The 26257-nt window shown below is 38.9% G+C and overlaps 1 protein-coding gene and 1 long non-coding RNA gene across 9 annotated transcripts in view; both read right to left on the bottom strand.

Moving 5' to 3' along the window:
- Nucleotides 1-1873: 1873 nt before the first annotated feature.
- Nucleotides 1874-13523, bottom strand: LOC126998467 (uncharacterized). Of its 4 annotated transcripts, XR_007752886.1 has the most exons (3): nucleotides 13394-13523; nucleotides 11784-11926; nucleotides 1874-5331 (listed from the first exon to the last, which is right to left on the bottom strand). It is a non-coding gene; the product is annotated as an uncharacterized LOC126998467 (long non-coding RNA). The 4 variants fall into 4 exon arrangements; XR_007752885.1 differs by lacking the exon at nucleotides 11784-11926 and having other exon boundaries at nucleotides 13394-13516; XR_007752887.1 differs by lacking the exons at nucleotides 11784-11926; nucleotides 13394-13523 and adding an exon at nucleotides 6451-7540.
- Nucleotides 13524-16001: 2478 nt separating this feature from the next.
- Nucleotides 16002-26257, bottom strand: part of LOC126998465 (titin-like) — a 112955-nt gene continuing 102699 nt past the window's right edge. For all 5 annotated transcript variants that reach the window (XM_050860181.1, XM_050860179.1, XM_050860180.1 and 2 more), the window contains one exon: nucleotides 16002-21389. In XM_050860181.1, the coding sequence (XP_050716138.1) occupies nucleotides 18615-21389 (2775 nt within the window). In that variant the 3' untranslated portion in view covers nucleotides 16002-18614. The remainder of the gene's footprint in view (nucleotides 21390-26257) is intronic.

Below are 26257 nucleotides of genomic sequence, written 5' to 3'. Positions count from 1 at the left end.
TTGCAAACCCCAGTAGCCAGCTACCCCATTGATTTGTGGAAGTGCAAAGAATAAATGCATGCATGAAATTAGTAAATCATTGGTTTTCATAGAAAGAACAGGAATTTTGTCTAGATGCCAGTTGGTAGCATCGAAGTTACTATAGTTCGTTCACTTCAGCTGGATCCCCAGCTCTTAGCCAAGTAAGTAAGGACTCTTCTGATTGGCCCAACACATTAGTTTAGGTTCAGAAAATATTCATGCTCATTTGTTACACAAGATATGAAAAATTTGTTGACATCATAAGAATAAGCAGTGGTTGTGCAATTAGAACAAGACTCCAAAACTTGACAGGGTAAAAAATAAAGCACCTAGGGCTCTAGCCACTGCTGAGAGGGATACAGCTGAAGTTTATGGACTATTAATTTCCTCAAGGCCTTGGCAGATTTTCCTCCTAGAAAAGGGTCCTAAATTCTTCAGCTTATCAACCCCCTTGAGAAGTTTCAGTTCAGTGACCCCAAAATGTTTGTTATATGAAAATAATCTGATGTGACAACTTTTATTTAACTAATTGTACCATAAATAATAATAATGATAATAGCATTTGCTATGGATAGGAAGATTAATCATCTATTGGGAGGGTGGAAGTTATGAAAGGAAAAAGTAATTTATAAATCCCTTACTGATCCCTCGGCCATTCCTCTTCCCCCTTTTGACTAGTCATTTTCAACCCTTTGGGTAGTCCCACAGACCCCTTGGGGTCTATTCCAACCACTTTAAGACCTCTGTTCTGGCCCATGGGAGGTAAAGCAGAAAGTGACTCCTTATATATCATGCATTTGAAAACGTGCAACCTTCCTAATAGGTTATTTCTCTGCAAACAAAATTATATTTTTTTAGTGAGGGTCAGGTTTGCATCCATTTCATGCAAAGACATGACTAATGCTCCCGAGCATTAGCCAGATAACCAAATGACCACATGGTGAGAGGATTCTTCTCACCACCACCACACACACAATATGCATGCTCAAATGGTGACAATAATGATTGAAGTGTAGAGAAGTGCGGATCTTTCTGGTATAACTCGGAGTGAAAGGAAGAGGCATTGAGGGAAGGATGGAATATGAATATGGCAGTACTGAAGAGTAATATTGATGTGTTGATTCTAGTGAGTTGTCAGTGCAAGATGAAAATGCTGGAACACACTAACACAACCACCTTCCCTAGTTTGATTTTGTCCTCAGGACCAGTTCTTTTTTATAATTTTCTTCAGTTTTGGGCATCATGCACATTTGTGTATTTATACTTTGTGTATCTCAGGTCTATTTTTTTTTTTTATATTATCCAGATTGACCAATGTATCCATCATTCCAGCATAGAAATGACATAATTTTATGTTCATTGTTTCCCAAGTTGAGAAAGTCAAGGATGAATACTGATATGCATATTCATAAAAAATTGAGTGCCTGGGTTGTTTGCTAATCAAATTTGATATGATAAGGTTGTACAACTAATCACTTCTTATATACTAAATATTGTTGTATGGAAGCCTGAAAGGTGTATCATACTTGTACGTGCAGTGACTGAGGCCTAAGTGTCGTGAGCAGGAAAAGTGTGGTTGCATGAGGACTGAGTACAAAGTTTGAAGGTGAAACATGATTGTGTGAATGCACCAGTGGAAATTAATGTTGTATAGTTACATCTTAGTGTATTAAGGCAAAACAAGATGAAGTGTGAATGTATCAAGGAAACAAATGTTAAGTCACAGTTTAGTGAGGCGGCAGCAAAGCTAGTGAATGCTATGACGAAGACTGGCTGCTCAAATAATTATGGGAACATTCAAAGGAGAGTACAATTAATCAAAATTGTTACTTACTGGTATGCATGCTGTGTGTGTGTGTGTGTGTGTGTGTGTGTGTGTGTGTGTGTGTGTGTGTGTGTGTGTACATGCATGCATGCTTGTGTGTGCATGAGAAACAGCTAACTGGTCACCAGCCACTCATCTTCATACATTCACACAATTTAACTGACATGTCTCCTCCATCACTCCTAGGAGGTATAGTGAGTTCACACTTCTCATTCTTTATAGGGACAAAGTATCATGAGAAGTAAATTGGGAGAAAAATGGAATTGAAACTAAGAAAATAGTAGTAGGGTGCCATCATTGAGAAATATTTTTGAAGTCATTTTCATGTGCTACATACAAGTACCAAACCTCCTTCATTGACACTTCAATGTATAACCGTCTAAAAAGTATCGAACACCCATGGGTTTGTTGAACAGAATTTAAACAAAATCCAAATCTGGCATTTTGTTGGTTAGGGGGGTACCAATGACTAGACCCTAGCCATTGGTACTAACCTGACCAACACAACACCCTGTCTATAGATTTCGCTCAAATTCTATTCAGTCGACCCATAGGAGCAGCGAGTTGCGGGCTTTTTTTTATTATTGTTTCCTTTTTTTTTGTGCCCTTGAGCTGTCTCCTTTGTTGTAAAAAAAAAAAAGGTGTTCTATACTTTTTTGCCAGCTACACATATACCATGATAACCAGTAAAAAGAACAAAATCTGCAAGTTTAGCACAATAGCATGTTGGGATATGCTCACGAATGAAGTGCACTAGACTTTCCACCACACCATATGTCCTTTACATCAGTAACAGAGGGAAAGTACACCTTTTTAATATATATTATTATTTTGACTTGTGAAGGGATTTTTTCCTTTTTTAATGTATTGGTGGTTATGCAGTTCCTTGTTTTAAACATCCTTAATTTCCAAGGTTATCTGTGCCACTTACATAAATAAATCCGAGAATATTGTACCCTGAATAGTGAGGAGAATAATCGTGTACATATTAAAAATGTATCTGAGTATTGTAGTTGCAAGAGCTGTACGTAAGAAGTGTAAACTCAGTGTATAAATTTCATATTTCTCAAAATTTAATTTATTTAAAATGTTCACTGTCAGAAAAAAACATTCAACAGAAAGGCTTATAGAAAATGATATATTTAGTCATGGGTCTTGCACAATCAACATCCCTGTGTGTGTATGTAGAAATGTCATAAAATCACTTACGTACTTGGAGCCAGGTGTTCCAGTATGAACATAAGGGCTCTGGATATGAAAGAATTTCATGCTGTTTGACAAGTCTCTTGCCTGATTGACCTGTAAGGGAAAAATAATTTATTAGGTTGGATGGTAACTACACCCTCTCCAGAAGCATATATTAATTTAAGGTGTAACATCTATACTCTGCCAGCACTACAACTAGTAGTGCTACCTTTATACATTTGACAGGTGTTTGGAAAGACTTAGTAGCCTTGCATCTCTCAAGCTACTGCTGTACCAGGTGTTGTTGCAAAGGGTATACTTCTGCAAAACATTAGTTGGTAAACATGTTGACTTTTTCTTCCTTCGTTAACTATTTCAGTCTTTTTCTATAATAGCAAGTCCTCAGAAGCTTTCCATGTTACACTTGTAGAATGTCTTAACTTCCTACAGGAAGAAAAAATTGTCATTACATAGAGTAAAAAGTAATGCTAGATGTTTAGTGAAATGCAAACATTCTTTTTCAGCATCTGTGATATTGTTAATGTTACCATGCATATACAGTACTGGAATCCTGATGTGAACACAGCACTTATTCATTTTTAAATGAATTCCTGAAAAGACAGTAACACAATCACAAACATCTCTTTGGCCCCATGTATTGTACTACTGAAAATGCTATCAGTGAATAAGTGTGTATGTAACAGTTCTAAGATCATTCAGCTTTTGTGGAGTTCATAGTGTAGAGATTTGACATGTTAATTTCATGTCACTCACATTCCCAGATTCCAGAAAACAAGTGTGTATTGTAACTGCTTAATCTACCAAGGTTGCATCAGATGGTAATTTGATCTACTTTGGTGAGTAAATGGATGAAGTCAAATGTGTTATTTAAGCAACTGGAAATATTTTAGCTCTGATGCTAGTTCTTATTCCACTAATTTCCTAATGCAATCAGTAACTTCAACAGAGGAGGATAAAAAATATGGTAAAAGTACAGTGTAAAATGTATAGGTTAAGTTGGGAGCACACGCTAGAGTTGCGCTTGGCGATGGTGCTCATCTCCACCTGGTTGGCCCTTTGAGCCTGTGGTGGGAGAGAACCCTTAACTTGACACGGCCAGCATAACATTCAGGTTACCACAGTTTACCTTCCTCAGGTTTCCCCAGGTACTTGTTCCCAAAAGGAAGGATGAACAGCTGGGTGGGCTGCACGCTGACCGCCCAGGCTGGGATTCGAACCCAGGCCTGCAGATTTGTAATCAGGGATGCTAACCGCTGCAGCGTAGAGGCTGTGTACCTCATGTTCAAAAGTGGAGTGGTAATTAATATAATTTGTAAATCCATGATGTACACTTTCTCTTGAAAATTAAAATGTTTTACTCCTAATACAAGCAAGACTGAAGTAAAAGGGCTGTGCTTCTTACTGTTCTTTGAGGTGCTGATTGCTCGTGTGGTTGTGGCGGCAGCCCTGGTAGTCTAGCTGAAACCAGGCCAAGACAGTAGAACAACAAAATCAGTTATGTTTCAGCATTTTAGCTCCTGATTCTTTGCTAAAGTAGGAGTGACTATATGGCTGGAATCAACATATTGAGCATGTGGTTGATTGAAAAGAGACATTGATCTAAAACTAAACTAAAGTGGCTAAAGTGAACCAGGGCTGTGTGTGTGTGTGTGTGTGTGTGTGTGTGTGTGTGTGTGTGTGTGTGTGTGTGTGTGTATATATATATATAGCATATACTAAAATGTACACTCCAGGCTGCTGCCACAGCCTTCAATGATGACAAACACTTGGGACTTTGAGTCATTACCTCACAGGCTTAGGGTTTTACTGAGTGGGCTCATTTATAAAAAGTGATAAACTATGTTACATGAAGTGAAAGATTCTTGCAGAGTCCAACCTACCCACCAATCTGTGTGGGGGGGAATTTTTATTTAGTAGGTTATCCTACACTTTGGGCATCAGTACCACCTGATATGCAATGGTTCAGTGGGGCAAAACGGGCACAGTTGTCTTACTTTTGTTTCTTAAAAGAAGATTAGAAAAGGCTGTGACTACCATCACCATGCAAGAGCATGTGTATGAAAATATTTCATTCACTGTTGAAATGAAAAATGCGTCGGTGATTTTATGTCTAATCAGTAAATACATAATTCTATGCCATACAGTGAAACAGCTGATTTTTACCTTGTTGTATCCCCATTGAGCTGTGCATGACAGTGGTATGCTCCTGCTTCTCTTTGAGTGAGGACACAGCCCTTCCTTCCCAACGGAACTGGAACACATGGTGTGTATGTGACTTTCTGGAATGAGGAACCAAAGATTAAAAACAGGTTATTGTGAGTGCTTATGACTATAGGTATGATCTTGATTCAAATCTTGAGAATTGCTGTATAACTTTACTGAATAGTGAGGAAATGTTGTTTTTAGGTAGGGCTGAGTGTTTGTTATATAGCCTGTCCTTGAGCTACCTGTAAGATGGATGGTGTGCAAAAATGGTTTCTTCCCTACATGATCACTTTTGAGGTCATGTGTGGAAACTTGATTGCAGTCCACAACCATCATCTCAACCACATGAAAATTACTACCACAAACACAAATACTACAGCACCTACACCTCTGATAATGATTTGAACACACACACACACACACACCTCAGCTCACAATAACCACACAATAACTATGTAAATACAACTAGGTAAACACACACACACACACACACACACACACACACACACACTGCTTATGCCTTGACAAACTTTCCCAATATTTCTGGATGTTGTGTGTGATCTGAGTGTTTGGAAATTATAATCCTAGTCACATTATTGTTAATGTTCCATCAAAGGTTTGGTGGAAGATTCAGTTGCTTTCTCTGAATGAAAACAAAAGAAACTGGAAGCTAAGCTTCTGGAAAGTTGTCTGCCAAAAGTTAAGAGATGCATCTGGTGATAATAAAGTAATGCTGTTACCAAGATTTTTTTTTTCCTTCAAGATTATTTTTGCCCTATTTCCTCATACTGTGTGTGTGTGTGTGTGTGTGTGTGTGTGTGTGTGGTGCTCCTTTTCCTACCACACAAACCTGCCGCACCACTGCTTTTCAAATTCATCATGAGTGAAGAATATAAGGCACGTCAATGAACAGGCTACTAGGCACAATGCATATCAAAACAGAGTCCACAACAAAAAAAGCTTCATGACTGAACTGGGTTCCAAGTACTCATATAAAGTAACCTCTGACATTTTGACAACTCAACGGAGTCAGTCTTTTACAGATCTTCAATATAAGTTCAAAGTTACAAGCACGGGCCAGCTCTTCTCCACTACACTTGCCACAACCACCTCTCCACAGATAAAATATGGTGTAGAAAGCAGATAAAATAAAGGAGGGGAATATAAATAGAAATAAATAAAATGGAAATTACAGCAAGTAGTCATGATGCAACATTTTACGCCCTTAACCATACTGAGGCGCCATCCACCTTCACACAGGAAGTGACACTGATAAGGGGGCTGGATGGTGATGCTGAGGAAAGTAGCACAGGTTCAATTCCCCACTGATATGATAGTATTTTTTCCCCTTTTTATGGTTACTTACAAACCTACATTTACATCTACATAAGTAGAAAAGGTACTTATATGACGAGATATAATGATGAACATGAACTGGTAATATTGAGTAGGCAGACAAAGTGAATAGTTATGATTGTAATAAAGCCAACTTACAAAACATTAGAAATTTATCCCATTCATTATTTGATCAGCAACTAACTGATGGGTTAGTCAGACTGGGTCCCTAAAACTTTAATGATTAACTCAAAAAAATTTATTCCCGAATGTATACGTATGTTTCAGAGACAGATGGGCATGATCTTATGACAGTCCATTTCTAAGACTCCAATCTTCTTATTAACCTCTGTGAATCCTAATGAACAAAAAAAATTGAATTTGACAAAGAATATGGTTTCACTTATATTCTAGGCAATAAAGGTTAAATAATTGTTGTTGAACTGAGCCACTAAGATGCCCCCCCAAAATTGAAAACCACCCAAAAATAAAGGACATTAATGTGTTGCCTCCAATGTGATAAATATGACTTTATGGCCTGCCTGTTACTATAACTAAACAAGCTACAGTTAGTTATCAAATTAAAAAAAGGGTGAGGTGACTAGCACACCTGTGATACACTCATGCCCTGTTCCCGTAATCACCACACAACAAAGGTTTGCAAAAAAGTTGGTTGTTGGTTTGTGAAACTGAAATGCACAGGAAAAAAAAAATCGTACACCAGCCAGGAATCGAACCCAGGGCCACTGACCCCCACGGTACAGCATTCTACCACTAAACTACTGGTGCTTGTTATGTGAGGCCCAAAACGTGATACTTATCTCACTGTCTGTTACGCTGTGCTAACACTTGCAGTGATGCTAATGTAGTGGTGAGAGGATTGTGTAAAGTGATGTATTAACTTTAATACTCTATGATGTATCTTAAAAGTTTTGGAACTTTTGTCAAGCTAATTTTTGATATTTCCTCAGTTAGGATCCCTATATATGTACTGTCAGTGTCAGACAGTTTGGTTATCTAAATAGGTCTGAGAAATGGAAATGTCCATTTGATGACAATCTAGTCATTTACCACAAAAATGTTAACTTTCATAAATTCCTTGTAACTTCATTATGAAGAGACAAACTTATAAGCAACTACAGGTATTTAGTTATGTGTGTGTGTGCCCACACAGCATATAAAAATAAGATCAATAGAATACAAAGAACAGAAGGCCAATTTTTAACACCACAGAAAATTATCACACTGGTTGGTCAGACTGGGCCCCATAGTTTGATTGATAAACTGTTTAAAGAATAATAATTCCTGAATGGATGCATCTCAGAGATAGTGAACATGATCTCATGGTAGCCCATTTCTAATTTTCCTGTCTTAATATAATTTTTCTGTGAATTCTTGAATACTTAAAATCACTGGATTCAGGTTTAGATGATCTTTATTTTCCCTTGCCAACAATCCTTCACAGGGGATCTTTTATACAATCTATCCACAGGCACATGAGGACAACTGCCTATCCTGCACCATCACACATCTATCTTTTGGGCTAAATACGTACTTCATATTTCTGTTGGAAGACACCGTAAGATTAACTTCTAGTTTAGTGACAGGGAGAATACTGCTTCACTTATATCAAAACTAAAGTGTAAATTTTAGGCAACAAAAGTGAACTAAATGTTACTCTTGTTCTCAGCCATAAAGCTGTCAAAACAATTGAAGTCTAAAAGAAAACCAACAAGTATAAAGGACTATGAATGTGCCGCATTCAGTGTGATAAATTTCACTTTTTATGGCCTGAATATCAACCATAACAAAAATTTATCAAAATGAAAGGTGAGGTGACCAGAACACCTGTGATAGTGTGATACACTCATACCTTATTCACTCAATCATCACACAACAAAGGTTCGGCAAAAAGCTGGTGGTTGATTTGAGTGAATGAAATCCACATGAAAAAGATAATACACCAGCCGGGACTTGAACCCAGGGCCACTGACCCCCAAGGTGCAGTATTCTACCACTAAACTACTGGTGCTTCTTGTGTGGGCCCCAAAAAGTGATACTTGTCACACTGACTCCAGTGCTACATAGTGAGGCTACTGTGGTGGTGAGAGGATCATGCAAATTGGTAGCTCTATTAACTTTGGTACTCAGTGATTATCTCCTAAGTTTTGGAGATTTTGTCAAGTTATTATACTTTTCTTCAGTTGGGTCCCTGATATAACAATTTGGTGGTGTTAATGTGTCTCCACCTTCACACAGGAAGTGACACTGATAAGGATGGATAGTGGGTTTGAGGGAGACAGCACAGGTTCGATTCCCCACTGGTATGATTTATTCCCTTTTAAATGGTTACTTAAAAACCTTTCTACATATGCTTTAAAGACAAAAAATGGTGACAACAAAGAGGTTGGTCATTTTGTTTGGAAGGAAGGGGAAAGAATGAATGATTATGAGAGCAAACTGATAAGGAAGGAGGGCAGACTTGTGTCACTAATAATTATCAGCACCTGGTTCAAGAGTTGGTAAAACTGGATTACTTTATTATTTTTAATGATATATTGTTTTAGTAATCAGTAATATTTCCAAGATATACATACACACTTCAGAACCTGAGATCTGGTCAAAATTGCCACTTTCTTGGCCACTTCATAAATTTTCTGATTTAAAGGTCACTGCATGCGGCCATAGCTGGGCACTTCAGCCTCCATGCCCATACCCAGGCATCATCAGGCACTTTTTACTCCCAATTATAATATTCAACAACTCTTTCCTTGACATACAGTGTTGGGCCAGGACAATGAAGGGAGTAAAGTAAATTGATACAAAAGACCAGCTTATGTGGGGCATGGGATTGATAGGGAATGTCCTGAAATATATGAGGAAGGTGGGACACATGATTTACATAATTATTCTGATTGATCAACCCTTTTTTCTCATTTATATTAACTTTGTGGCTCACAGTCTGACCTGTAAATACAGGTAAATCTTGATTTACGCGAGTTTGGTTTAAGCGTTTTTAAAATAACGCGGGGTCTGAAATCCAAATAAATGTTTGATTTACACTTGAACAACAATACAGTACCCACGCTGCCACGCTACTCAACAATAGGGGTGGGCAGGTACCGGTACCAGTACCGGTACTAACAGTACCAGCTATATGGTACAGTACCGGTACCAGACTGCTCAGTACTGGTACCAATACTAGACAGTCGCTCATGGTGTCCCTCATTTCTTCCTCACACGAGTGAGACTGAGACTGAGTGCCTGAATGGATATCTCGGTGATATGGATATTCTCTCTCTCTCTCTCCACTGAATGAAGTGAATATTTATTTTTCGATAGAAACTTACCTCTTGTTTGATTTACATTGTTTTTGATTTACGCGACCTTTTCAAGGAAATACTCGCGTAAATCGAGAGGTACCTGTACAAAATTTTCGCTGATCTGAAAATATACCAAAAGATAAATAAGACTATGCCTTCTCTTACATTGTTAGATATTGCTTCTGTGCAGAGAGATGCAGACCTCTGGTGTCACATGCGGAATCGTGGGGGCTCAGGCTCAACTTGGACAAGACTCATGTTCTTAGGCTCTGCCGAGGATCTGCTCCAAATCTTGGCCCGTACTCTGACTACTATATTAGAGGAAATCCTTTACAGATTGTGCAGTCTGCATCAGATTTAGGGGTTCAAGTGAATACTTCATTGAAGTTTCATCTCCACGTATGCTCTCTTGCAAATAAAGCTGCAGGAATTTCATCGAATTTACTTAAGAGCACAGTTAACTGTGAGCCTGAGTTTATGAAATCTCTTCTCACCTCTCATATCCATCCTGTGCTGGAATTTTGCTCAGTTGTACGGCACACAGGGTATGTAGGTGATACTGACATGCTTGAGAGAATCCAATGACGATGGACCAAGGAGATTATTGGACTTTCGCATCTTGACTATGCCTCCCAACTGGATGCCTTGGGTCTCTGTGCATGGCAGACTGCTTAGAGCTGACATAATTAAGGTCTGGAAGATTTTCATTGGCCTCTTTCCTGTGCAACCCTCTGAGTTGTTTTCCCTCCGGACATCCTCTAGGACCCGTGGAAATTCACACAGAATATTTCTACCCCACAGCAATACAGAAATACATAGGTGATACTTCTCAGTCTGAGTGATTGCTTTGTGGAATAGCCTGCCAGACACAGTTATCCTGTCAACATCCTTAACTGTATTCAAGAGAAAACTAGCAGAGTACCTCGGTCAAAGACTATACGAATATTAACCCTTATATAGCAATGTATTCTCATATATAATTTATATGATCTCATTTTTAACTATAGTTCCTAAACACTTCTTGTCACAGAACATATCAACTCTAAATTACATTATTTTACTTACAGAAATATAAATATAAATACTTTATTTCACTTATATAAATAAAAGTAAATATATTTCATAACTAGTCTTTACTTAGTGAAATCAACACACCTTCCAGCAGAGGCTTAATAGTTTTAGTGCTAAGAGTAATTACTCAAATATACATTCTGCTGGTGTGTTGGCACTTGTGGGGTTCCCTTCTCGTGGAACCCGTCTAGGAAAGATGTCTAGGTAGGTAAGATCAATTCACAAAAGTCTAAGGAGAATGGTTTCAAATGTGGATTGTTAATCAAATTTATATTCAAAATCACAAACAATCAAGTGTCTTTCATGTTTAACAGAAAATTACTCAAGAATCTGCCCAAACTCATCCATAAGGCCCCTATCAATACCCCAATAACCAGGCCTCCAAATGAATGCAATTTTCAAGGTCTGTTGGTGAATAATATTGTTATTTCCACCTCTAGCAGCTCAGATATTAGGAGGGAAGGACTAATTAAGCTACTACCTATCAGTGAAACCTTGACCAGTGACGCAGAGAAAATGACAGCTAAGCTCCCCTCTATGCAACTCTGGGTACCTTGGTGAGCATAGGTTTTTAGAAGCAAAGAACCTGAACTCAGCATGTTGAGGGTCTGTCTGGTTTACCTTACAATGTCCACTTTCAGCGCTTGACCTATACTCAGTGTGAGGACAACTATTTAACAGAGATCTAATAAAATATTGGAAAACATTATGTGCCAAAAGTGGTAGTGGTCAGATGGGATGTTTGTTATGGCTCAGAATGGCAGAACTAAGGGTTATAGGTACAAAATTGCCCATACATGCTGTTCATTGGAGGGTTGTGGATGTGCCTTCTCTGCTAGTGAAGGTAAGTTAGGAGCACACAGCATGGTACATCTGCACATGTCCTTGGTGCTCATCTCCATCTCATTGGCCCTTGAGTTAAGTCCTCAGTAGGTATTACCTATTAGATGCGTCAATAGTTAGAACTCTCAGCAGTCTGGCCAGAACACTTCACTATGGTCCTTGTCTTTACTAATGTACTGATTGGGTTATTTAAATAAAGCCACAATTATGAATATGTCTTGACAAAATAATCTTTTGCCTAAGGTAGTAATATATGTAATTTGATCAGTCCTAACACACTAAAGCCAGATCTTTTAAATATTAACATTTTTTAAGTTATGTGACTAATTTGGCTTTTTAATTCCATTTTTGGGCCAGTTAGTTAAAAGTGTTAGATTTTCACAGTTAAGTCATATTACAAACTCATGTGTAATAAGTGATGTTACATATATAACAGTATATATATCAGCCACATTGTTGGACTGATATGACAAAAAAAAAAAAAAATCACGCATAATGCTAATGCATTAATGCTAATCCTAACTTCTAAAATTACTGACACCCACATATATGAGATGCCCCATTATTCCTGCGCCATTCCTCATATAGCCAGACTAATGTGTCTTGGGAAACTGATCAGGTGAGCAAAGAATAGCAACCTATCAGGCTATCACCTCCAAAATAGCAACCGAACAAAGACGGCCTGCGGAATGGCGGGATGGACACTTCGAGCCTTCCAAACTGGGGAACCTGAACACCTGCTCCCTCCCTGGAAATCCCTATTGTTCAAAATTAAATGCCTGTGCCAGCTCTGGTCCCCACACAAAATAAGTGAAATCAAGCAGCTCGAACCCCCCCCAAACCCCGGTTCCCCATAGTTCCCCAGGCTTGTCTTGGGGGGTAAGGGGGGCTGAAGTGGCGAAGGGGGAGGCGGACTTCTTATAAAGTATTACCAAAAGTTGGACCTGTTTTTGCATAGGATCCTTAATGAACTGTGGTGCCTGAAGCTTTGGGGGTCCGAGAACCATCAAAACTAGGGGGTATTCAAAGGGGGAGAAGGCCAGAGGAGGAAGGAAGGATGTGAAGGCGGGAAGTAACGGTGGGCTTACACACTGACAAAGAGAATTATAACACTTAACCCTAGTATCTCCTGTTCTAACCCATGTAAAGATTCCGAAACCTTAACATGTGGTGTCACACTGGACTTCTGGCAATACAGAGAACCCCCTACCTTACACACCCACTCCAAAGCAAGCATAGTACGTGTAGCTCACCTCCCTGACACGTCCTACTGTCTACCCGAAGGAGTCTAATCCAGAATCCTTAATCTAACCCATCATATAAAAAATTACTAATATCCATTCTTAAACTGAGTGACAGGCCTTCTCATAATGGTGAACGTCCCTTAACACAGCCAACTCACAATGGGGGACGAGATTTCTTCGAATCTGTTCCATGCACCACCGTTTCCTGACCTCATAAGCAACACTGCTTTCACCATGAGGTTTGCCTAGCATCCTCTCTCGTCATGTTTATGTCGCTCTTAATTTCATATAAAGGAAACCCTGGAGACTAGATTCCTTACCTTGCCGTGTGAAGGTGAGACAGACGTGTCCAGCCGCCCTCTGGACTCTGGTTCACTGGCGCAGGAGGAACGGAAGCTTCACGCACGCACTCGACTCAGCTCAAAACTCGCTCGAGTCGCTTCACTGTTCCGGTGCGGGCAGTGAGAACCCTTCAGTGTGGCGGAATAGAATTTAGCACTCCTCGAAGTTACATGAATATCTAGTATATAAATATGTAGTACGTGGCTGGTTTAGTGCATCGCACAATACTGAGCCGAAACGAGATGATCCAATATTTTCTTCATTCTCGACTATGTACTGCCCGACACACAGACTAGCCATGTTTTATAGTCCTGCAATCGTTACAAGGTATTTCCCGTACCACTTTGCGTCTCCTTATACACAAGAAAGCATTCCTTTAGAGGCGTTGGGTGGCGCATGAAAATAAGTGTTATATATATATATATATATATATATATATATATATATATATATATATATATATATATATATATATATAGATATATATAGAGAGAGAGAGAGAGATATATATATATATATATATAGATATATATATATATATATATATATATATATATATATATATATATATATATAGATATATATATATATATATATATATATATATATATATATATATATATATATAATGATCATTTACATAAGTCTCAGAGAACATTACTACCAGATACATTGTTTTTATATAGTCGGTGTAGCCTACATTTATGTCAACAGACCTTATTTCACATCAATATATTTAATAGTAACCTTGTTCATAGACACAGTAATATGGCAACAGTGATGGAGTGACTGACTCCTGAACATAAACCAAGACAATTCTACAAATATAATCATAGATTTGCCTTGCCGGATCTCATTTTCCCACTGACACTTCTACCTCTTCATTCTGCCGTTGTGTTGCATCTATTTTTTAAGGCTAATTTTCAAGCTAATCGTTCTTTGGACGCCTCTACCCCTCCCGCAACCTTGCTGCACAAGACTACTCTCGCTCATCCCTATTCTATCTTAATCCCTTATGCAAGAGCTAACCAGCATCTTCATTCTTTCATCCCATTCACTGGTAGACTCTGAAACAGACTTCCTTCTATATTTCCTCCTGCTTACAACTTGAATGCCTTCTATAGGCATTCAAGACACTTTCAATTCAAATTTTATTTGGATTTGGATATCCTTATATTTTGTGCTTTTGGGGAGCAGCGACATAGGAGGCTCTTTTTCTGTATCTTTTCCCTTTGAGCTGCCTCCTCTGCTGTAAAAATTGTTTTGGACTAATCACAAAATCAGTAGTAGCCTATAGGCAGTACTAATATGCAACAGCTAGAGAAATGAACAGTAAACTGGTAGTCAATGGAGGCCCATGATAAAATGACCAGTGACTACAAACCTAGCAAAACGGTAATGTATATATATTTAACTGAATTTGTTTTACAGAGCATATGCTTAGCGACACCTGCCATCATCACCAGGTCACCCCCTCTCTAGTGGAAGTCAGAATAAGACAGACCACCCAGTGAAAGGCAGCACTGTTCTCTCAGCCTGCAACAATGACTATGATTACTATAATTAAGGTCACTAATCACCCCAAGTTTTATTACGTTTCATAAGGAAGGCAAACCATTCTTCTCAGGCTAATATGGATGTGCTTCTCTGATACACCAATTCTACCATTCATTTTTCTTTATGATCCCCTTCCATCCCAGGCTATTACTTATCAGTTGTCAATGTTGTCAGCTCAGCTGCTCGTCCACCCTTGCAGTCATGCTCAGTCAATTTTTCACCATCTAGCCACCCTCATTACTTTGTATCTTCCATCCTCTCAATATGGTTGTACGTACCACCTCAGTACACTTGCCTCTTTTTGCTTTTCATACCTCTCCTATTAATTCCCTCATACCTCACTTATGTCCCTTAGCATATTTGTTTGCATCACTCCCACCCGCAGTCTTTCCCACTCACACCAAAGAAGCGTTTTCCTTCCTTACAGAATGGTTGACACCGTACTGTTTACTCCTCTGGCTGCATTCACCCATCTTCCTTTTCATTATTCACAGGTTTCATAGCACCAACAACTTTCCTTCCTTTCATCCCTATTTTTCACTTTATAAATATTTATCATACAGGAACTGAACTTTACTTCCCACTACTTACAATAATCAGTAAACTAGTCAACTCATTTCTTATGTGAACAAGTGACTGAGTGATGTATAATTTTGTTGAGCATACGCTTCAGTTCAACTCTGCTATGAAGTCAGTTTGGGCGGGGCCTGCTCAGGGAGTTCCCTGGCCATAGAACTGCCAAATCTTATTTAATGTATACAAAATATCAAATGATACACAATTCCAAATGGTACATTAATGACATATGAGGGAGAGAGTGATACATCGGGGGTGATGCAGCATTCCTGTTCCCAAACCGACTTCATATTAGTGTCGGACTATAGTAAACATGGGTCTGAAACTTGTGCCTGTGTTGGACTCCACTGAAGAAATAGAGTGGCATCGCTGAAGCTCATCCTCCACATGGTATGGTCTCAATTAGATATGAATGATTATAAAACTGAAAAAAGGATGCAAAGAAACGAGGCATTTCATTATGGTATGTATAGAAACAGCTTTTATTTCTTATTTTCATATATATATATATATTTATAGTATGTATATATATATACATATGTACAGACTTCCTCATTTGTACACAATTTCAAAAATAGGCTATTTACATCCCCTTGCTGCAGCTGAGTGCTTCACCCGGTGGGACACAACTGGTCATGGTCGACTAAAGGATGGGAAAAAATGTGCATTACTTATGACAAGCTCTCCCTCCACCAGCTGTACCACCAACTTTTTCAGCTTAAAAACTAATTGGGTTTGAATATTTGTTGGACATTTTGATTGAAACACTTTAAATTTATTTTACTGTATCTGAAATGACTTGGACTGCAGTGCAGAGTCCCAGTGTTGGGTCCCTGCCAGCTAAGACTGAGTAATGGGACAGATTTGCCAGGCTTCAGTATCAACACAGTAAAAGGCAGTGATACAAAAAAGATGTGGACATTGATGAATATTACATGTTATTATGTACTAGCTACAAAAGTCCTCAAATTTCTTAAACCTTCAGATGCTGCAGGCAGAAAAGAGAGCAGGCCATAGCTTGATGAATGAATGATGATCTACACTCTGAGATGCCAGACTCAAGACTTACAAACCTTACTCTAAGGGGAGCTGATAAGCATTACTATTAAAAAAGGTAACTCCACAAAACTTCAAGTTGATAGCTTAAAACTTTCATTATATTTAAGTATGCTAAAATCATTCAATTATTTTAATTGAAGCATTAAAATAAACCAACTGAGGTCAATATACACAGTTATTATGAATACTTCCCACAAATAAGAGAACTTGGAAGTCCACAAATTTTCTGCTCATAGGATGATGCTTCAGAGCAAGTGTTTGCTAGCAGGCTCTAGAGTACACCACTTAGCGCAACGGTCTGGGAAATGTGGTGTCTGAAACCATAAGTAATATAAAGTCAGGCTATGAGTTACATGCCAGAAGCCAACTTCTTTAGGCAGATTTTGTACTGGTAGTCGTGCATGCCACACCTCCAGTGATACACATACCAGAGCCACCACAGCCCAGCACCAACAAAATCAGTAATTCAGTTACAACACCACACTAACATTACATTCGTGTCCCCTCTCTTGCCCATGGCCCAAACATCCCTAGGTGTTGTCAGGTACATTTACTACAAAATTTATATTGACTGAGTATTATGGGGACAAACTTCCCAGAACTTAATGAAGAACTGACAAAAAGGATTACCTTTTCTCAATAATCCCACCAGGTAAAAAGTAAGCCTTATAGCTGCTGTGAAACAGATGTGTCAAACTTATTTAAAAGAAATCACAATTTTGTACAAAAAGTCTTGTGACAAAGTCAGCTGCCTGCAGTGCATGTGGCACAACAAAGAGTAACAGTATAATACATATCTACTGGCAGCATTCACTCCTCACAATTCTACCTGTATATCAATAAAATCACAATAAAACAATGATTCATAGTATGTTAAAATGCCTTCTTTAGTGTAAATAAATAAAATATTTTAAATACTGCTTTGAGTAAATATAAAAATAGTTCTCTGAAAAAAAAAAAAAAAACAAAAAAAAAGAGAAAATAACTTAACCTATTGCACTCTGCTGCTGCAAGACACTGCAAGCCAGAGTCAGGAAAAACAAGTCTCAAGGGTGATGTCTCACGAAATAAAAGCTTCCTCTTGCCTTCCCCTCTTAGCCAAATGATGTACTTAGAAACAAATTGATAAAAATAACAGTATCATGTATCTCCTTTCAAAATATTTCACCACTAATGTTTCTCAGAGAGAGTTTTAGATAAACAATATGCAAAATTTGTTCTTGGCAATCTTGACATTTAAAATGGAAACTGCTGGCAATGACAGTGAATAAAAGGTTGTGCAGCCAAGTTGAATTAATATAATTTTCCCTTGGAGTGTTTTAAGTCACTGAATTTCGAATGGCAGCAAACAAACTTTCTAGAAAGAAACTACGGGCTAAAGACTTGTAAAAAAAGAACACAAATGCTGAGAAATAATTGGGTGAGCATTCTGAAGTTCAGGCCACAAAGATGCATTCTAATTAATCTATTATATGCTCAGTCAATGGCAGTTCTGCTTCAGTTTTACTACAAAATACTTGGATATATACATTACAAAATCTTTAACATTAGGTGTTTGTGTTCAACTAAAACTTATTACACTTTGGTGCTAGTATTTCTGCACTGAGGACTTGTCTATCTTATGCTACATTGCTAAAAACTGTCATTCTAAGACTGATCAGCAAAGACTTTGTCACCAACACTATATTACATTGACAACATTTTCATTTTATTTTGTCAAAATCCCACTCCATTATTAGCTCCAATGAACTACAAAACATGCCAATATATTATGAGCACCTGCAGCATGAAAATGCTGTTTCTTTCTCACATCATAATATTGCACATGACAGCTTATTACAATATGATAATAACAATCCTGAAGAAAGCTGTTATTATGAGACACCACCTTTAAGGAATATTGAGGCAACAGGTAACCCATAAAATGAACTAAAACTACATAAAATTAACAGGACCTGCATTCTTATAACCATGGTGGACTTTTAGCTTTGAGGTGGGATCATGCTTTCAGAGCCATGGTCTATTCATTCCTTGGTAAGACCCTGGCCTGAGGCCAAGGGAGGGAGGGTAGCCTGAGGACAAACCGGCTGCACTCATGAGCCCCTGCTGGAACATCATGGACTGGTGGGCAGCCAGCTGAGGGTGGGCTCCAGCAGTTCTCAGCAAAAGTTCCTCTTGGGCCTGGCGCTGTTGAAAGATCTGCTGGTAAAACTGGGATGTGGGATCTACAAGACCACTTGCTAGTGGACCGCGACTCCCTTGGTTCATCAGTGCCAATGAATCTCGACTGGAGTAGGATGCAAGACTGGCAGCGTTGAGGTGGCCAAGTGTCTGAGCTTGACTGGAAGCTATTGAATTAAGACTGGGAATCTGAAGAGATGGATGAGACTGAGAAATAGGATCTCTTGGATCACGAGATAATGATGGAAAAGTACCTTGACTTAATCCAGATAAAGTTTGATGAGACTGTTGGTGAGCAGGAGTAGGAGTGCGTGGTGCCCCAGGCAGGCCCAAGGCAGCACTCAACCCTGGTGATTGTGACAGGAATGGGGAAGAAGAGCCAGAAAGTGGACGTGGCAGAGGTCCAGGAGTAAGGGCTCCTTCTGCACGGCCAAACAAAGGGGAAGACTGACCAGTCATCATGTTAGCATAAGAACGTCCAATTCCCAACTCTACGCTATTACTGGCTGCAGAAGCCGACCCTCCTGCAGCACTACCAGAACTAGATGCAGATCTGCTTGTGGCTGCAGTACCAGTTGAGCTGCTTCCTCCTGATGAACCTCCACTACTTGGGCCAGGCCCCACCTGAGTCTGTCCAGCACCAACTGACCCTCTGGGTAATAATTCATGCGAGAAAATGTTTGCCTGTCCACTGCGACTAGCGAGAGTGGCAAAAGCTGCACGATCGAGTGTCAGACGGTCAGCTGGTAATGATCCCATCTTTTGTAGGGAAGCAATCACAGAGGTGGTAGCTAAACTTGTACCTAAACTTGTTGATAAACTAGTGACAATATTGGATGGTAAGCTGGAGGCTAGACTTGAAGCTAAACTTGTTGCTAAAGTGGTGCTCCATATGCTTTTCTGTGGCAGGTACATGTGAGATTTATCAGTGACATGAGCGGGGGGAAGGTCCCGGCTGGCTGGGCGCGTAACCTCTGCTGGCTTCTGATGTGCTGCTGGAGGCTGTGGGCCAGTGTGCAACTGTGACTGTGGTGTTTGTGGACCTTTGGACAACTGCTGTGGTGATGCTAAGCCTGGCTGTGTTTGCATGTGAGGACTTGTGATCTGCTGATGATAGTTGGGTTGAACAGATCTGTCTTGGAGCTGTTCAGCTTCTAGTTGGCGGGAAAGGTCTGCTGGTGGCACCCGTCCGGGAACTGATAAGCCCGGTGAGTGCAAGTCATTGATATCACTTACAGAACTTATTCCACTACGATCTAATTCTAAAACTTGACTTTGTGTGGGAGTCTGTCCTCCAGACACACCATACAAAGGAGATGGTAAAGTCTTCCCAATGGCAGGGTCTGGAGTTGGATAGGTGGGAGGGGCACGTTGAGATTCAGTTGGAGTCTTGGCAGACTCCTTTTCAATAGTTCTGCTAGATTCTGGTTCTGTGATGCGGGAAACTATTTGAGACAAGTTAGCTAGGTTGGCAGGCAAAGCTGGGGCATGAGGTGAGAAGGGAACTGAAACACTGGGAGGGGCTGTGGTCTCCTCTACAGATTTAGGTTCTGTCCAAGGTGGTGTAAGTCCACCAACAGGAACTTCAGGTCTCACTGACACCGGTGCGCTAGAAGAATAATCTTGTCCACCTCGGTCAATAGCTGCTCTCTTCTTCAGAGGCTGCATTTCTGTTTTGCTGGGTAAAACTGGACTTGATATTGGTAAAGCAACCTGACCTGGAGATGCTAGATCAGTGGAGAGTGGACCAGACTGGGCTGCAGGGGACAGTGATGCTGGCTGCTTCTTGGGACCATCATGAGCATTGTAATATCCTGGTGGTTTCTTTGCAGGCTGTGGTGGTGGTACTGATCCAGTGCTTTTATACTGATCAGTAAGAGGCTTATTGGTATCATATGAATAATAGCCATACTGCGGCTTAGGCTTTTCTGTGGGTTCAGTTACCACTGCAGCAGCAGGGGACGGTTTATCGGTTGGAGTGGCTGGAGCAGACGCTGAGTAGTAATTTGGAGTCTTGGCTTTATCAAGATTGGATTCTGAGCTGTAAAAACTAGCATAACCAGCAGGAGACTTTTGCTTCTTATTAGCTTCTGCTTTGTTAGAGTAAAATGAACTCATGTATGGCACAGTGGGACTATAAACTGGTGATTCTGCTGGTTTTTGATCTGCACTCTTTTTCTCTGGTTTGTCAGTGTTGGGTTTGTCTGTCATGTCTTGATAGAAACCTACCTTTATTGCCCCATTAGCCTGATATTTCGACTTATCTGGATCATAGGATGGGAATGTTTTAGATAATGCATTTTCATATCTTGGAGAATAAGCTGGAACACTCGGAGACTTTTCTGGGACCGGTGAAAACTGTTTAGAACCAAATCCTGGTGTGTGAGGAGACCTGGTCATGGGGGAGCGCTCCCCTTCCGACGAAAATGCTGCAGGGGAACGATCAGAGTCAAAGCTATGGTTGAGGGGCGAGCGATCCGACACGCCCGAGGATGACACGGATGCCTTTCGTTGTCGCTCCACTTCAAGCTTCTTGGCTTCCTCCCGCGCACGGTCTAACTCTTCCTCCTCAAACTTGTATGGGTCGTCCTCCTCATCAGGCTGTGAAAGAAAACAAACTATTGAGCACCTGAGTCACACGATACAGTAATATCATTTCTCTTAATAACACTGCTTGAGTGATGTGTATAATATCATTCTTAGCAATTTACTTGGAAAGAGCATTTCACACCAAGGGAAAACATAAATAAATGAATAAAAGTGCTTGCTTATACTGCAAAAAGGAAAATGCTTGAGTAAAAAAAAATATCTGCAATACTCAAATGAAAGCATCAGAATAACTTAATTAAACACTCATGTGCACACACAAACCTGTGGAAGTGATTATAACACAACTCAGCTTGAGCTGGTGGCCATATTATAAACATGTTTGAATCTCATGCCAGAGACAGCACTTACAATAAAATACAGAAAAATTTCCACTTTTTCTGTTTTTGTAAAACAACTATTCCCTCATTTTTTCAGTAGTGGAGAATACATTAAATATCTCTATTTTTTTCATTTTCATATGTTTTCACTAGTGTGGAGATGAGCTGGTCATTCACTTTGTGTCCAACATGGACTTACAACTATGAGAAGCAGCAGACTGAGCTGCATTGAGTTATAAACAAAACTCACATTAGTACATATTTACATCTGCCAATGGTCAATACAGATGAGACTTCAAATACCCAAGATATATTTCCTCTAAACAAAAACTGTGTGAACAGAACAAACAGTATGTCATGTACAATCTGCTTTTCCTTTTGATAGTTTTATCATCAACCAATCAAAAAGGACAACAAAATATATATAAATAAAAAAGCTTCATTATCATTCCGAAATCCATTACAATCAACACTAGCCCAATAACTAATTATTTATGTGATGAAATGGTTTGAAAAGCACACTATGGAATACACATGATTTCATTACTTATATCAAGTAATGAACCACAATGTGCTTCATCTACTCACAGTAACTGTGGAGAAAATCACTCAAGATGTATTCACTCTAAATGAAGCAAACTCCCTCATACAGCAAAGGTTGGATGAAGTCCGGTTAGTCTGGATTACCAAAAATGGTCAACATCAACAACTGTCTGTTAGGGCTGGGCAGGTACTGGTACCAGTTTAATAGTACTGGTAATGGCACCAAAGGTCTCATTACTGATACAGCTAACCACTGTCAGTAAGCATAGAGAGCAGGACTTCAAGATGTCAAAAAAGGTGCTGGGCTGAAGGATGAATGAATCAGAGTAATGCATTGCCATGAGGCTAGTACTGCCAGGCTGCCAGGTGTTGTAATACTTCTTTTTTATTAACTATCATTACCACTGTACAACTGAGTGAAACCTTCAAACATGAAACTCTCCAAGATGCACAGAAGTACACTGGAGAATGCCTGAGATTACAGAGTGGTTTTCCATTGGGGAAAATGAAGAATATCAAGAAGAGTTGTGCTGCCAGGCTTCCTGGGAATCAGAACCAATAATATGGCTCTATCATGTAAGACTACAGCTCTCCTGAGAAGAAAAAGGAGAGGTATGTCGGGAGTCTCTCTTAGGAGACGTTAAGGGTCATTCCAATGTTAATGACCTCCAACCTGAAGAAGTTCTGCTTTAAGCCTCTCTCTCTTGGCTGAGTGCTATATGAACAGCAAATGGTTGCCACATGTCAGACAGGGCTGGGCAAAGGGTTCACAGGGCTGAGTACCTTGACCCTTCAAGTGGGCAGCTCCTAACCTCTGGGTTACAAATAGTGGATGTTGATCCACTTGGATGATGAAATCCCACCCTCTCATGACAAGGTCAGAGAAGCTGTGGCAGAGTAGAGGGTAGAAAGGCAGCTGGTATTTGTAACATAATTGGAGAATTGCTCAAAACTGAAGGTGGGGCCATGATCAGTGAGTTGCATTTGATCTTGATTACCATATGACACTCTGGTACCTTTCCTCCTAACTGGAAAAAAGGGTTGGTCATTCCTGTCTGGAAAGGGAGAGGGTGTGTGTACATAATGCGTAAATACCAAATCTGGGTCATGCATATGGCACGCTACTCAGAAGTTGACCCTGCTCACTGGATTGTATCCATAAGAAATAATCTTGTTCTTGTGTGAAGGTGGCCAAGGATATGCACACAAAGCTCATGGCTTGAGCAAGTTGGTGGATCCTGTCATGAGTAATCTGAGAGGAGAAGGTGACCTGCACAGAAGCTTGCTTGGAGGGACCCCTGGCAATGGTGTCATAGGGTGGGAAAAGCAACCCCCCACCCCCTAAGGTGTGTGCATCCATTGATTGATTAAACTACTTTCTGAGTACTTTCACTGGGAGTCAATGTAGTGGTAGGACCATCACATTGTCACATGCACATTTTATATATACAAATAATATATATATATATATATATATATATATATATATATATATATATATATATATATATATATATATATATATATATATATATATATATATATATATATATATATATATATATATATAAACTAGAGATGTGCTGATAGTATTGGTATTGGTATCGGCAGTATCAGCCTTTATTTGTAGTATTGGTATCAGTATCAACAAGGTGAAAATATGGCTGATACTCCAATACTTTTATACTTAGTATTTAACAGTGGAATTTTTTTCTTTTTATAATTTTTTTTCTTATTACTATTAATCTTATAATTATTATTGGAAACTGTAGTTTTTATATCTTTCATACCATACAATGAAGTATTTAATTTTCCAATTTATGTGAATTATATATTTTTTTAGATTAAATGAAGAAAAAAATATCTCTGCATATTATTCATTATTCACTTAAGCAGCTTATCAACTAAGCAAAACATTTATTATTCCCACTTTCCAAGATCATAGTTGCTAGTTGAGAACTGTCTGACTGAGATCATGGATGTCCTCAGCTCGGCATTGCGTGAGAAGTTGCACTCCAAGGATTGCTAATCTGCATGAGCTAAACAAACAAGGGAATACTGGATAAAAGATCACACAATTATATAGACTATACCCATTCTGACTCCATGATATTACATTTTACTTTTTTTTTTAATATCAACTTCCAAGACCATCCGATTATAGTTATTCCCAAATCCCTTTATTTCTAATTTAAAAATACAAGTAATTTTGTACTTTTATAATCTAAGATACGTAATTAAAATAAAAAGTATCGTTATCGGCAAAATATCAGCCATTTGCTAGTATCGGGGTATCGGTATCGGCTGAAAAGTGAGTATTAGTAGCTGCGTCAGTATCGGCGAACATTGTGGTATCGGCACATCTCTAATATAAACATGGCGTATATATAAAGATGCAAGGAGTACTAATCTTTTCTCAGGGTTTCTGCACCTAATGAGGTTTGCTTAGTCCCAACTATCACAAGTGTGGTGAATATCAAACACTGATCCAAACCAACACAACATCAATTGCATTTCATCATAATTTCAAAAGACAAACTGGAAGAAACTAACATAAAAAGCTAGTTAAATGCTGCTTCACAAATATGGTAGTAGAAACAGTACTTCACAAAACAAAAGTCAAGTGTCTTGATACTCCTCTTTTGAGAGTTAAGGTCACAGGAAAGTGGTAAAGTGAGTGTAAGGTAGACTGCTTAGTAGTCAAAACTATGAGGGAACAAAGAAACATATGAACTTTTTTTTTTTTTTTTTTTTTAGAAAATTAGAATGCTGAATGTGTAGTTTGAGTGCCTTGGCTTGTTCTAAATGGCTATGAAAAAGGAAAAATAAGAAAGTTATCAAAATCAAAATATGGTAAAAAGTGAGGAAACAATGGTCCACGACAGAACTGCAGCAGACTGTAATGAGCTACAAAAAAGGCAGTGGAAAGATGGGAGTTAGAAAACCAAATATTCTTTGATTTCACTGTGTACATATGCTGCTGACTAACCCCGACCCCAACATACAGCCCTAAGGCAAAACATAACCACTGAAAAAGTGCTAATTTACTTTGAAAGATATATACAACTACTTGTGGCAAAGTCCCCAAAACAATCAGTCATTTTGACAGAAAATGGGACGTGAGGGTACATATACCATAATTTGGGCCATACAGTACTTATTAACAAAAAGATAATTCAGAGGCAATTACCCCTTTCTGAACGGATAAAAAAACCACTGAACATCTACAAACTTTGGTCACCAGTCCCCTTTTAGTGGTTCACTGAGACGTGACACCAACATGTAATTCCCAGATGTTCATCACCAGGTGTCATCTGTGCACCAACCTGCACATACTCATGGATACCAGGTACATGTTCTTCTGTATTGTGAATTAACTTTTACTCATGAGAGACTGATGCAATATGTCAAATGGCATTAGCAACTTGTAAATTAAAATATACACAAAATAATATAAGAGGACATGCAGTATGTTAAGACTGGAAGGAGAAAGAAATAAGGATATGTGTGAACATTTTGACAAGGGTATTAGGTGTTTTGAGACTCACAGGATCATATGTAATTCTCAAAAAAAAATTCTCACATTAAAAAAATAAGACTACAAGTGCAATGCTCTTTCCTTGCTATACTTTCAAGAAGTACTTTAGTTATTCAAAGTTATGTGGCTACCATGCCTCAGGACCTCTCAGGGAGATAAATTCACAGAGTAGTAAATCAGCACATACTTGAGTTTCCATGAGCAGGGACAGCTGGATCACTATTCCACAGAAAATCTATTACAAATACTTGAAAAAGAAAATTGTAGGACTGAGATGAACTATACCAGTTCAAGGTTTCCATTTGGAGAAATGTAGAATAGTTTCAAAGAAGCCACAGAGTAAATGACCTTACCATATAAGGAAAAAATATTTTGATTTACAACAAGTATACATTGTCAAGAAGTTTTATGTAATATTCCAATTCTATTCCCCTCATACATATTACAACTGGTAAAAATGA

Source organism: Eriocheir sinensis, chromosome 14 (genome assembly GCF_024679095.1).
Source record: "Eriocheir sinensis breed Jianghai 21 chromosome 14, ASM2467909v1, whole genome shotgun sequence".
NCBI classification, from domain to species: domain Eukaryota; kingdom Metazoa; phylum Arthropoda; class Malacostraca; order Decapoda; family Varunidae; genus Eriocheir; species Eriocheir sinensis.
The sequence above is the reverse complement of the archived record's forward strand: the minus strand, read 5'-3'. Positions and strand labels throughout refer to the sequence as shown.